This window comes from Anastrepha obliqua, chromosome 1 (assembly GCF_027943255.1).
Source record: "Anastrepha obliqua isolate idAnaObli1 chromosome 1, idAnaObli1_1.0, whole genome shotgun sequence".
Taxonomy (NCBI): Eukaryota; Metazoa; Arthropoda; class Insecta; order Diptera; family Tephritidae; genus Anastrepha; species Anastrepha obliqua.
In genome coordinates this window covers 135543769-135556754 of record NC_072892.1, presented here as the reverse complement: position 1 = coordinate 135556754, position 12986 = coordinate 135543769, and the positions used below count along the sequence as shown (strand labels likewise).

At 34.5% G+C, this 12986-nt stretch overlaps 2 protein-coding genes across 3 annotated transcripts in view; one reads left to right on the top strand and one right to left on the bottom strand.

The window, feature by feature from the left end:
• Window positions 1-266: 266 nt before the first annotated feature.
• LOC129236240 (tubby-related protein 4) overlaps window positions 267-12986 on the bottom strand; it is a 56128-nt gene continuing 43408 nt past the window's right edge. For both annotated transcript variants that reach the window (XM_054870499.1, XM_054870500.1), the window contains 2 exons: window positions 788-979; window positions 267-697 (listed from right to left, as the gene is read on the bottom strand). In XM_054870499.1, the coding sequence (XP_054726474.1) occupies window positions 581-697; window positions 788-979 (309 nt within the window). In that variant the 3' untranslated portion in view covers window positions 267-580. The remainder of the gene's footprint in view (window positions 698-787; window positions 980-12986) is intronic.
• On the top strand, window positions 6994-7561 carry LOC129236242 (uncharacterized). The gene has a single exon (XM_054870502.1). The coding sequence runs from the start codon at window positions 7103-7105 to the stop codon at window positions 7559-7561; it is 459 nt and encodes a 152-aa protein (XP_054726477.1). The 5' UTR covers window positions 6994-7102.

The following is a 12986-nucleotide window of genomic DNA, read 5'->3' as shown; positions in this document are numbered from 1 at the left end:
ATACCTTCTACTCAAATATGAACGAGACGTTATCAATAAAACCGTCCGCGGATGACATATGGCAAAAATAAATTTTTTGTTTTTTGGTAGGACTGTTATAAGCTTACATGGCAAATTTCAGCGTGATATGTCACATAGTTTGTTTTCTGTGCTACTGTAAACAAGTCAAGCTCGAGCCAAAAAACAAAAAATGTATTTTTGCCATATGTCATCCGCGGATCGTTTTATTGATAACGTCTCGTTCATATTTGAGCAGAAGTTATAACCCACACTTTGTGCCCTCAAAAAATCATCAGTTTCGGTATTTGTTAAATTTGCTTAAATGCATGAAATTGAATTCAATTGAGGTTTGTAAAATGTTTAGCGAACTCAAAGCTTAGCTCTAGGAAAAACCGCTTAGCCGTTGCTCAAATTTGTCACCGAACTTTTTAGACTATCCTATTTTTGGCAAAAAAATATTTGAAGATGCATACATACATACATAATAAAACTTGAAGCTTTTTTAGTATTTTAAGATGAATATTTAGAACAACTGATTTTTCCAGGTTTCTGTATGAAATCAGACTAATAAATGGTTTACTTATTTGAACCGTTGAGTAACATTGGCCAGTGCAACAGCGAACGCTTGTAATGCTGAAAACGGATATTGGAAATCTAGTGTATATGCGTTGCCATCGATCCGCCCGAATTGCATAACCTACAAAAATTTCAATTTACATAAATTATTATGAATATTAATAACGGTTAACACCGTTAATATTTTTCAATTTTTCATTTCAAGACTAACCTGTTTACCACGAAATTCAATTTGGAAATTCTTCGCAGATTCTTGTGTAACTCGTCCACCAAAGTCCAATTGATACACCTGACTCAATTCATTCCACATCGGCGCCTTGTTGTGCATAACAAATTCTCGTCTCACTGGCGCTGGATTTGAATAGCTCGAAGAACCATTCGGTTCAATTTTCCCACGTTTTAGCTAATGAGAATATAATTCATTGTGTGTTAATTAACAATTTTTTTAAGACTGGTAATGCACTTATACTATTTTTAATCAATTACAGTTACAAGAACACATATACAGTGGTTCAAGAAGGAATTCGGATACCCAAGTTATATGGTTTTATATCAAAAAATTTATATGGAAATGCAAATCTAATGCATTTATGTGTCACAGGAATAACGTCTTCTTACTGCTTGGAGCGCCATCTGTGCCTCACATTTTTCTGTCAGAAGGATCGCACAGATTGTTGAGGACTTCGCTACATTTCGTGTGTTTGCGCTATTACAGCGCACATACCGGTATTTTGATAATCTAGGCGGCCAAAACTATTTTAACGTTTTTTATAGTCTTAAATACTTTTATTCATCATCATTTAGACAATGGACTTTTTTATTGAACTATTATATTAATATATTAACCCTTAAATGACCGTGGTATCTTTAAAGATACAACCATTTTGTACTAGAATAAATAGAAAATCAATTTTTTTGGTATTTATAAGTTAAATTATATGAAATAGACATCATTATTAATGTTTTAATTACACTGTGTGACAAAAAACAATAAATTAAATATACTTTTATGGAGACCTATCACAACTTGTGGCTATAGAAAAACTAAAAAAATGGTATAGGAGAAATTTCCAATAAACCCCCAAAATCTCATTTTATGGCCATAAAACCGTTTTTCAGTAGGTTGATGTGAACAATCACTCCTAACTTCGCCAATTTCCATCCGATTTCGAATTTGTTTTTTTAGTTCGAAAGAACAGAAACAAGCCTTTTTGACAGTGTGTTGACAATTTTTCTGAAATGACAACTGACGAGACTGTAGACGGAAGTATTTGGAATTTTTTTATTTTTTCTCTACTTTTTCAACTTTGACATAAGTTTTACGATATTATCCGATATTGAGGATTTTTTTAGTACACTACTGTTATAGAAAATTTAATTTTGTGTCGAATGAGCTTTACTTGACTGTAATTGAATTAAAATTAATAGAGTTGTGTGAGTTTTAAGATTTTTTTTTTTTTTACTAATTTGGTATGTACGTCTGGTTCTAAGTCTTCAGAACGACACATTGTATCAAGTTCAGATTTTCAGTGGAATTTAGACAATGGAATTTGGTTGATGACGACTTCAGATGAATGATGATGATCGAATTTCAATGACAAATGTACCGTACCATACTAAACTCCAAAGGGCAGTTTCCAATGCATTTTTAAGTTTGGAACTGGTTCCGTTGTGTACTGCACCGTACCGCACCGTACCATACCGTACAGTGCTGCACTGCACATTACTCCAATAAATATTATGTGTTTATAATGACACTTGTTATCATTTTCATGCTTCGAAACGCGCCCTTATTCTCATTTAGCGTAAGTTATACCTACATACCAAATTATTAAAAAAAAAAAAAATCTAAAAACCCACACAACTCTATTAATTTTAATTCAATTACAGTCAAATATAGCTCATTCGACGCAAAATTAAATTTTCTATAACAGTAGTGTACTAAAAAAATCCTCAATATCGGATAATATCGTAAAAATTATGTCAAAGTTGAAAAAGTAGAGAAAAAATAAAAAAATTCCAAATACTTCCGTCTACAGTCTCGTCAGTTGTCATTTCAGAAAAATTGTCAACACACTGTCAAAAAGGCTTGTTTCTGTTCTTTCGAACTAAAAAAACAAATTCGAAATCGGATGGAAATTGGCGAAGTTAGGAGTGATTCTTCACATCAACCTACTGAAAAACGGTTTTATGGCCATAAAATGAGATTTTGGGGGTGTATTGGAAATTTCTCCTATACCATTTTTCTTAGTTTTACTATACCTACAAGTTGTACTAGGTCTCCATAAAAGTATAATATCACTGTCGCACAGTGTTATTTATTATCAAATCCAAGTTTCACAGAAGGTGTCAAATAAAATACATTATTTGAACCGAAAAAAAAAAAATATTTAATTCAATCAATAATCTTACGTCAATAAGAACTAAAGCAAAATGAAACAAATTAAAGGAAAAAATTAAAAATTTTCATTATCTGATGAATCAGATTCGTTAGGTTGGGCCGGAATGAGTAAACTTAACGTTTCCGGTAAATATGATTTTAATTTTCCTCTTTTCACATTTCTAGTGCTGCTAAATAAAGGGTCTGAACTTAAAAAAAGTCGATTAAAAATATCTCTATTGCAGTTTTCTCGGGAAAATTTTCTTTCGAAGTCTTGGCGGTAAGTTCTAAAATGTTTATTCCTTGCTTCTGCAGCTTCCTCCGAAAGTTGCCCAATAGTCACCAATGCATTTTTTATGATTAATGCACCATGCACAAGTATTTTGTGCATTGTCGGTGTCATCGGGTGCCATGGGTATAATGCAACGTACAACTGAGCTGTGTCAAATGCATATTTATCATTTCTCCGAGCCCACTTTATGTCCGCATGAAATTGTCTCCAATATAACTTTTAACCGATAAATGAGATCATAGTTGATTCCGGTTATTTCAGCAGCTAACTTTGGAGCTTCGAAAAATCTCCTGCTTGTGTTACCATCATTCGTGTTTCCAAAGTTAGCTTTTGGCATATCAACAAGCAAGCCAGTCTCGTTACGGAATCTCCGTTGGATTTCAAGTTTCCTGTCTTTCTCGAGCGTTTTTTCCGCTTCTGTCATTCTTTCTCTGTATTTTCGAACAGGCAACTTGTAGGCAAGATGGAGAATACTCTCAAAGAGTCTTATCCTGGCGTGCAAAACAGATAAACCAAACTCAAGGCATTCGTGGTTAATATCGTGCTTTAAATGCAGCTGATTAAAATCTTTGGATGTAGCGCCACAAATATAGCACTTATTGGTAGAAGTTGGGCCAGAAGCAGCGTTGCACACTTTGCCATCTACCATTGTCATGACAAACACGTGACTGACTTTAAAGGTTGAACTATTTAATTCTAAATTCGTAGCTGACAGCGATTTCAAAGATTCAGTTATGAAGTCAATTTCTTCTTTAGTTATGTCCACACTTTCTTTCACAAACCGGAACCTCAAAAGACGACAAAAACGAGCTCAAGAGGGCGTTGGATTTTCCCAAACGACTTTATCACTTTTCCACAGACTAACCTTAATGGAACAAAAGAGGTTTGGAAGATATTTGAATCACAATCTGTATCACTTTATTATTTTTGTTTAAACTGTGACTGCTGTGAGCCGTCGCATCCCCATTTAAAAATAAGTTTCAGGGACAATCTTTCTTGTTCTTTAAGGGCTGAAAGAACTACTTCCAAATAAGTTAATAAGCGTTTCACTGTAACATCGACCAGGGGCTGTAAATCACATTCGGCACTAGTGTATGTAATTCTGATAGATTCAGTAGGCGGATACAATTCATTTTTTGCTTTTTGAATAAGTGTGTAGCAGGGAAAAATTTTTGAAGTGAAAACTTCTTTAGAATCGTTGGGAGTGATTTGAGAAAAAGTGAAACGAAAAAAGCGACACTCTTGGCTACGAAGCGTTATATTATATGTTGATATAAACGTAGCGACGAACTAAATAACTTTTAGGCCAGCGCCGACAGCATGGCGCGATAGCCGAGCGGCTAGCAATGTGAGCTTGCGATCCAAAATCCTTGGTTCGAATCACAAGAAAAAATTTTTTTTTATACAGTTATTTTATTTTATTTTATGATATGTTTATGAGGAGCTTTTTTTCATGGCAGAAATACACTCGGTGTTTTGCCATTGTCTGCTGAGGGGCGACCGCTATTAGAAAAATGGTTTTCTTAATTTTGGTGTTTTCACCGAGATTCGAACTGACGTTCCCTCTGTGAATTCTGAATAGTAGTCACGCACCAACCCATTCGGCTATGGCGTTTGTTTAATTTTACTGATGCAAAAATGAGGAAAAATATATGAATAAAGTTTGCTTACTGTTTACACATTTTCCAAAGGTGACGGAGAACCAAAAAAAAAGTCGATTTTCAAACAAATACGAGTGCATATGTGTAATTGTGTTAGAGTTTCGGTCACGCCCCAGCAAAACCTGCGTGCATATGTGTTTGTAACATTCAAAAAAATGTAATTGTGTTAGAGTTTCGGTCACGCAGGTTTTGCTGGGGACGCTCATAATAGCAACCGCGTGTGTATTTTTATATTCGTAAATATTTTCATTTTTAAATATTTACCGCAATTACGCCGAAAAATAATGCAGAAAAGTGACGTGAATATCGACAGAAAAAAAAATCAATAAATAGCATCACGGAATTCATTCACGAAAATTTAATAAAGTATACACCAGAAGTGTCGCGGATACTTAGAAAAGATTACAATAAAGTTCCAATGATTTTAAGTGGCGATTTTAACGTAAATTTTACGTAAATTGACGCGGTATTTCAAAGATATGTTGACAACATCGAAACCAAAGCATTTGTATCATATTTTAGCTATCATAAGCCACTCGTATCATTTGTTGAAATTGAAAACATTGAGGATGAATAATAATAAAATGAAGAAAATAAAATATGAACTTTATAGCAATATTATAATGAACCTATAATTATCCCGCTCCTAATGCTGCTTTCGTCTTATTCTCTCTCAGTTTGTTTTACGGAAGGTTTCACTTCTATCGCGTCTAACCGTTAGACTGGTATTTTTTTTTACATGTGTTCCTTATAACTTCGAACTGAGCACTTGTTAGATCAACATCAATCATCATTTTCAATGCTTGCATTGGTGATAAAGAGTGGATTTCTTTTTTCCTAGTGTTTGAAAATGCCTTTTTGTATTTTGTCGCACTTGTCGAAGAGTTTTGAATGTCTTTTAATACTTTAGAAGCATCTCTCTTTCCACTTTTGATTAACTCTACTGAAGCAGCATGCATAATCAAGTTTTTGTCCTTTACTGTAGATCTGAGTTCTGCAGTTTTGCGTCTTTTAGATCTTTCACCTGAGTCACTGAAATGTTTCTGAGGACGGCCACATCGTTTCGGTATTGCTGCAACAGTTAATTCAAAACCTCCTTCCAACCAAGACTTGTACTTTGATAGGAAAACATCTTCCTTTTTATGTACTTGTAGCCACTTTTTCTTGATTTGTGATTTAAAATGTGAAAAATTGTGCTTAAGAGCTGATATCTGTTCGTCAGAGTATTTTTCACTTGACAAAAACTCCTGTTGTAAAGAGTTTAATTTTTCGTCCAAATTTGGTAAATTCTGAGCTTGCATGCGGTCGAATAGGTATTTTCGTGTCACAATTCGAAAAGTGCCTTGAGAAGCTTAAACAAACCAAAAAATAACAAGTATAGAAAACGCTGTTCCATGAAACTTTTGAAATTCCACAATTAATTAATCTCGATGGCTTAATATAGAAAAGGCGTATTTACATTTTTTTCGAAATCGCGTTTTTAATGTATTCTGGTAGACCACTGTCAAATACGCCTCCCCTTAAAAAATTAGTGGGCTATGATCGCAAATAACGGATTTATAGTGTATATAAAAAAAGCCCTAACTCATTCGAAGTTTTTTTGAAAGAAAAAAGCCCTAAGTCATTTAAAGTTGAATTTAAAATAGACACACAATCAAAGCCACAACAGAAATTGGTTTTTGCTTGGAGAATTTTTTTGTTGCCTTGATTGTGTGTCTATTCTTATTGTTTTGGGAGATGTCCTGGGAGCAACAGAGGCAGTATGTTGCAGGTCTTACAAGCTTTTCTGAAACAAAAAGGAAAACGTCTGAAAATTCGAGACGGAATCAGTCCATATCATATTTCTTGAGTCATAATTCAAAGCGATTACAAGTGTGCCGTGAAATGTTTTATTCAACACTAGGAGTAAAGGAAAAGATGGTTCGAAATTGGATTAGCAGTGGCGGTAAACACGATAATTATGTGTGGAACGAAACAGATGGAAATTTAGTCTCTTCCATTTTTCCTACATGTATTACTAAGCACTTAAGGAATTTCCATGCTCGATCGCCTGAAACCCATCACATTATTATTTACTCGGATGGTTGCTTTCACCAAAACCGTAATACTGTTTTGTCTAACGCCTTGTTGAATTTTTCAAAGGAAACCGAAATAACAATTGAACAGAAGTTTTTAATAAGTGGTCATACGCAAATGGAATGTGATGCAACGCATTCCCTTATAGAGAGAAAAATAAATAAAAAACAAATAAACTTGCCGTCTCAATTTGTTCAACTCATTAAGGAAGCTAGAAAAGTTCCAGCACCTCTACAAGCGCACCATTTGCGTTATGATTATTTTTTAAATTTCGAAAATATTTCAAAGATATACACATCAATACGACCAGGTGAATATTGCGCACTGAAACAACTCTTTAGATATACATACTTTTCTGAAATTACTGGCAGGGGCATTGGAGATCATACAGTAAGCATGCTTCGAGCCTTGGCGTATGACTCGTCAGGATCAATTTATTTTAAAACAAATGTAACAGATGATTATCAGTTACTCCCACAGAGATCGAAGTTTTCGATTAAAAATGTGTCCCCCGATTGCCTTTATAAGGAGAAAATATCCATATCTAAAAAAAGTGGGACCATTTGCAAGATCTAAAAAAATTTCTTCCAGCAGATTGCCACCATTTTTATGATAATTTACCTTATAAAACCTAATTTTATAATAACATCTGCCTTGAAATATGTATTTTAGTTTCAATTATTTATTTATTTTACTTCAAACATGAATTATTATAATAGTTTGTCCGAATTTTAACTTACATCAAAAAGCCCTAACTTAAATTTATTTTCAAGAAAAATAATAACAAAAAGCCCTATCTCAAATAACTTCAAAGAAAATAAAAATAACAACAAAACTATACCAGAATTGAATTTGTTACCTGTTTTGAATAAAAATTGCAATAGAAATGTTTTTTGCATCTTAAGTTTTTAAGGTTTTATTCAGTTTTTTCCTTCTCCTGAAAAGTAACGAAAAGTGTAGATACGCCTTTTCTATATTAAGCCATCGATCTGCGGTTTTCTGGGGCTAATTCTACTTTATTCTACATCTGAACAAAAATCTGAAAAAAAATTCAAGCTTGGACGGACTTGAAAGTATAACTTTCAGCTTAACAAATAAAAAGAATATGTGTAAAAAATGAACTATTTCTCCTTGTACGGAATTCAATAAATTACGTTAATGAACAAAATCTATAAAATATTTATTAAATTTGGAAAAAACATACTTGAAGCTTCAATTTCCATCATTTAAACGAGATTTGTTGCTTGCCGAACGCCGAGCGAGACATGTGTAGTGTGATAAGCAATGAACTTTTGACTGCCAACGCGGCGGTAGCGCACGCGACGAAAAAGCGCGAGAGCGGGTGGAGTGAATACTCTATTGTGTTATCTTTCTATTTTATTCATTATTAAAATCAATTAATGCATTTGACAAAATTGACTTTTGGCCGCCTAGATTATCAAAATATCGGTATGTGCAGCGGTCGCCCGCCATTGATGCAATGTGTAACTGTGTGTTTTTCTTTGTTTTTTGTTTTCCTTTTTTTTATTTTAGCAGCCATAATACAACAAATGGCAGACTACAGGGTTGGCCATATTAAACTGACCCATGTGATTATTAAAAAAATATGGAAAAAGAAACATTTTTTTGTGTTTCATTGTGAAAAACATTTAATTTAGTTCAAGGAGATTCGTTTACATCACTTTTTTGAATATGATATCGCGCAAGTGGTCGCCCTTAGCTCGTATAGCGTAATGTGCCCGTTTTTCGGCGTTTTCCATAGTTTTGGCCAGCGTCTCGGCCGATATGGCGGCTATTTCCCGTCGGATATTGGCCTTAAGTGCGCCTAGTGTCTTTGGCTTGTTGACGTAAACCTTAGATTTCAAATTACAGTAAAAAGTTATAGGGTTACTCAATGGGTCAGTTTAATATGGCCAACCCTGTATTGTGCGCGAGTAAGGATTGAAAGGATAAGTTTTTGGGGTTGAGGAATGGGCTTGGAGGATTTTTTTTGTTTTTAGAAACAGGGAAAGTAGGTAAATTTGGAAAAGTGCGAGGACCGTGCTTTATGTGGGATTCGAACCCTCAACCTCTGGGATGGCAAAGCTTGTTCACTTACGCTAAACTACCGACGCAGACTGTATGTATGTATGAATATGGTCACGAACAATACACAACGGTAGATAAACAAAGATTGTTGCTTCACGGCAAATCCTATTTGACTTACGAATATCTTCACAAAAGCTCACGTATTATCCAAATAAGATATAAGTAATGGCAGTATCACCAATTTAAAAAAATTACTATGTACGCGCAGGGTTTAAATTGGGAATCCGCCATTCAATTCGATCATAGTACGAGGGGTGCCTTTTATATGTCGGGATTTGGCAACCCTGGTGTTGCAATCTGGCAACTGACAGCTGTATCGCAAAGTTTGACATTTTTTGGCTTTTACGTACTCAGAACGTTTTGAAATACCAGCGCTATTTGTGTTGTTTACAGTAACTTAAAAGATTCATCTCGGTCCAAAAATGGAATTAAATCGTGAACATTTTCGTGCGATTATTTTTTACAACTTTCGACGTGGATTAACTCAGCAACATTGCATGGATGAACCTAATTCATTTTTTGGCGATGAAACTCCATCAAGGACCAGTATTTATCGATGGTATGGTGAATTCAATCGTGGCCGTAGTTCACTCCAAGACGAATTTCGTAAAGGTCGTCCAAAATCAGTTGTTCTTCCGAAAACCATTGATGCTGTGCGCGAACTGATATTGCAAGATCGTCATGTGATCTATCGTGAGATTGAGACAATCTTAGGCATTAGTGGGACTAGCATACATTCAGTATTGCATAAACATTTGACTGTCAAAAAAATATGTTCGCGTTGGATCCCACACAATTTGTCAATCGCTCAAAAAAAGGTTCGTGTCGATTGGTCGAAGCAAATGCTCAAAAAATATGATCGCGGGGCTTCGAAATATGTCTATGACATCGTGACAGGTGATGAATCATGGATTTACGCGTATGAGCCCGAAAGTAAACAACAGTCGACTGTATGGGTGTTTCAAGATGAGCCAAATCCAACAAAAGTTGTTCGCGCACGAAGCCCTTCCAAGCAAATGGTCGCCTGTTTTTTCGGAAAAAGTGGACATGTCGCAACCGTACCACTAGAACAACGCAGAACAGTAAATTCTGAGTGGACACAACCATTTGTTTGCCAGTTGTCTTCCAAGAAATTAGGAAAACCAATCGCCAAAGACGGATCACTCTTCACCAGGACAATGCGAGCTCCCACACATCGGCTCAAACAACTGCATTTTTGAGCACCCAAAACATCGAATTAATGGGTCATCCGCCGTATAGTCCTGACTTGGCACCGAATGACTTCTTTTTATTCCCGTACATAAAAAACAAACTGAGAGGTCAACGTTTTTCGACACCTTAAGAAGCGGTTGCGGCATTCAGAATGCATGTTTTGGAGGTACCTCATCAGAGTGGCAAAAGTGCTTCGACAATTGGTTCAAACGCATGCCAAAATATATAGATCTTCATGGAGAATATTTTGAAAAACAATAAAGTGATATTCGATGATTAAAATATGTTTTTGTTCTCTAATCCCGACATATAAAAGGCACCCCCCGTACTAAGCTGAATAGAAGGTATTAGAGAGGGACTGTTCCTTACTTGGTATCATCAATGCAACTACAAATACCAAATTTCAGTCAAATCTGTTTGTTAGCCTTGGAGAAATCGTCGGATAAACAAGGCAAACATAAAAACTAGTCCTCTATGGAGAAAATTGAGAAAAGAATCTCACAAAACTATGTGCGGGTGCTTTTTTGACTGTATGAGAACTAGCGATATCGATAAATATGGTTTGACAGCTGAGAATGGCAGTTTGACAGCTGTGTTGACAATTTCTGTTCACTAACATTTGGCAAGTCATCATGAATCGTTTAACGCCAGAACAACGCTTGTGGGCCCACAAATTGTTGGCGAAGTTCATAGAGCGAAGTGTTGAAGAAGACGCCGAAATGTCGTTACGTCGTCATTCTCAAATTTATGGCCTTTGTCCTTCGACTACGAGGAAAAGTTTACATAAGGATCTTGGCTTATAATACGTTCACATATACATAAGTAGATGATCTACTTTTTCGCGCTTATCTCAAAATCCGTAATTAAAAAGCGCGATTTCCCATACAAAATTTCTCTGCCAAAATCTGAGATTATAAAATAATCCTAGATAATAACGATACTTTTTGACATACAACCCTGTGTTTTCTGTGTTATCGATAATTATTATTACGAATGTAAGGAGAAACATCAAAATAAAAACTAAATGAAATGGACGCCGGCAAAGAAAACAGGTCTGTAAACATAATTCTAATAAAATGTTTGTTAAATATTATTAATTATGGATTCATTTTACAGAAAAAAAAGCGTGTGTCCATAAACGTTTTGTTCTCTAATTTTTTATTTATAGTAAAATGTTATATAGAATTTAGCATGCGTATTGCTGCCATAATTTTTTGTATTGTATTGTATTTTCTTTATATCGTTAGTAATAACTAAAGAAACCAAAAACACCGAAATATTCCACCAAAATAATTTCTATGAAGAAAAACCTCTCACCGACCAGCTGATCGTCAATTTTGCAGGTAATCTGCCATATGTGAACGGGTAGATTAATTTGGTGGATTTATAGATGATTAATGCATATGTGAACTTATTATTACGTGCCTATAAAATAAAGCTCGTGCAAGAATTGAAGCCAAATAACCATCCTTTGCGTCGCATTTTTGCTGATTGATCTCATTTAGACTTATTATTCAGATTTATTGAAAAAAAAGCAAAAATATTAAAAAATAAATGTCATGAAATTATCTACCAGATTATAAAAAAAAGCATTCTAACAAAGTTTCCGTTTTCTGTTATCTTTTTGCGTTCTCAAGGTCTTAAAAAACCCTCCGTAGTTCCCACGGCAATCGGTTCCATGTTACCGGAACGACTCGGATTTATATCCGGCCAAGGACTGTCACTTCAGTAACATTCCCCGTACATGTTCCGATTATGTTAGGACTGAGAGCTGAAAGGCGAAAACACAAAATGGCCCTTCTTTCATTGCTGTGATTTGTGGTGGTTTAGGTGGCATCCCATCCTGTACAGAGATGTACAGTTTTTTGTCGAATTCAATAGATATTGGTTATTGTGTTATGTTTGAGTTTTACTAAAATATAAACTGTTAAAAACCAAAACCGATATTCGAAAACCACAAGCTTTTGCGCGTAATAATGTGAGGTGTGGGATGAAAATTAATAGCACGTCTATAAAAATCACACTTCCAGTGATACAAAGTTTGAAATCGGTTGAAAAGTTACGAAAATTATGAAATAAATTATTATAAATAATTTTATGTGTATTACAAAGTGGAATGAAAAAGAAAGAATAAAAAACAAAGCAATTATGAAATAAATTATTATAAATAATTTTATGTGTATTACAAAGTGGAATGAAAAAGAAAGAATAAAAAACAAAGCAATTATGAAATAAATTATTATAAATAATTTTATGTGTATTACAAAGTGGAATGAAAAAGAAAGAATAAAAAACAAAGTTATAATTCGATCGAAAAAATGGTTTTGGCTTTAAGCTCGTCTAGGAAACAACTCCGATCCCAAGATGAAACAATATTTTTGGTGGCAATAAAAGGTCCGCAAAATCGATGCATAGGACAAATATTTTATTAATATAAATGGATATCCTTTTTCATTTTGATTACTTAAGTACGCTCTAATAACTCATGTAGATTTAGCACATTCCTAATTCCCTATAAGGGCTTTTTGACACCAAACCGAAAAAGTTCAATTTTTTGAAAATATTTCATTGTGTATGCTAATATTCGTAAGTAGATAATTTATAGTGCATATTTTTCAATTTTCAGTACATTTCTGCGGCACACATTTTTCATTTTTAGTGCATATAATTCCATGTCCTAATATTCATACTGTACTTTTTG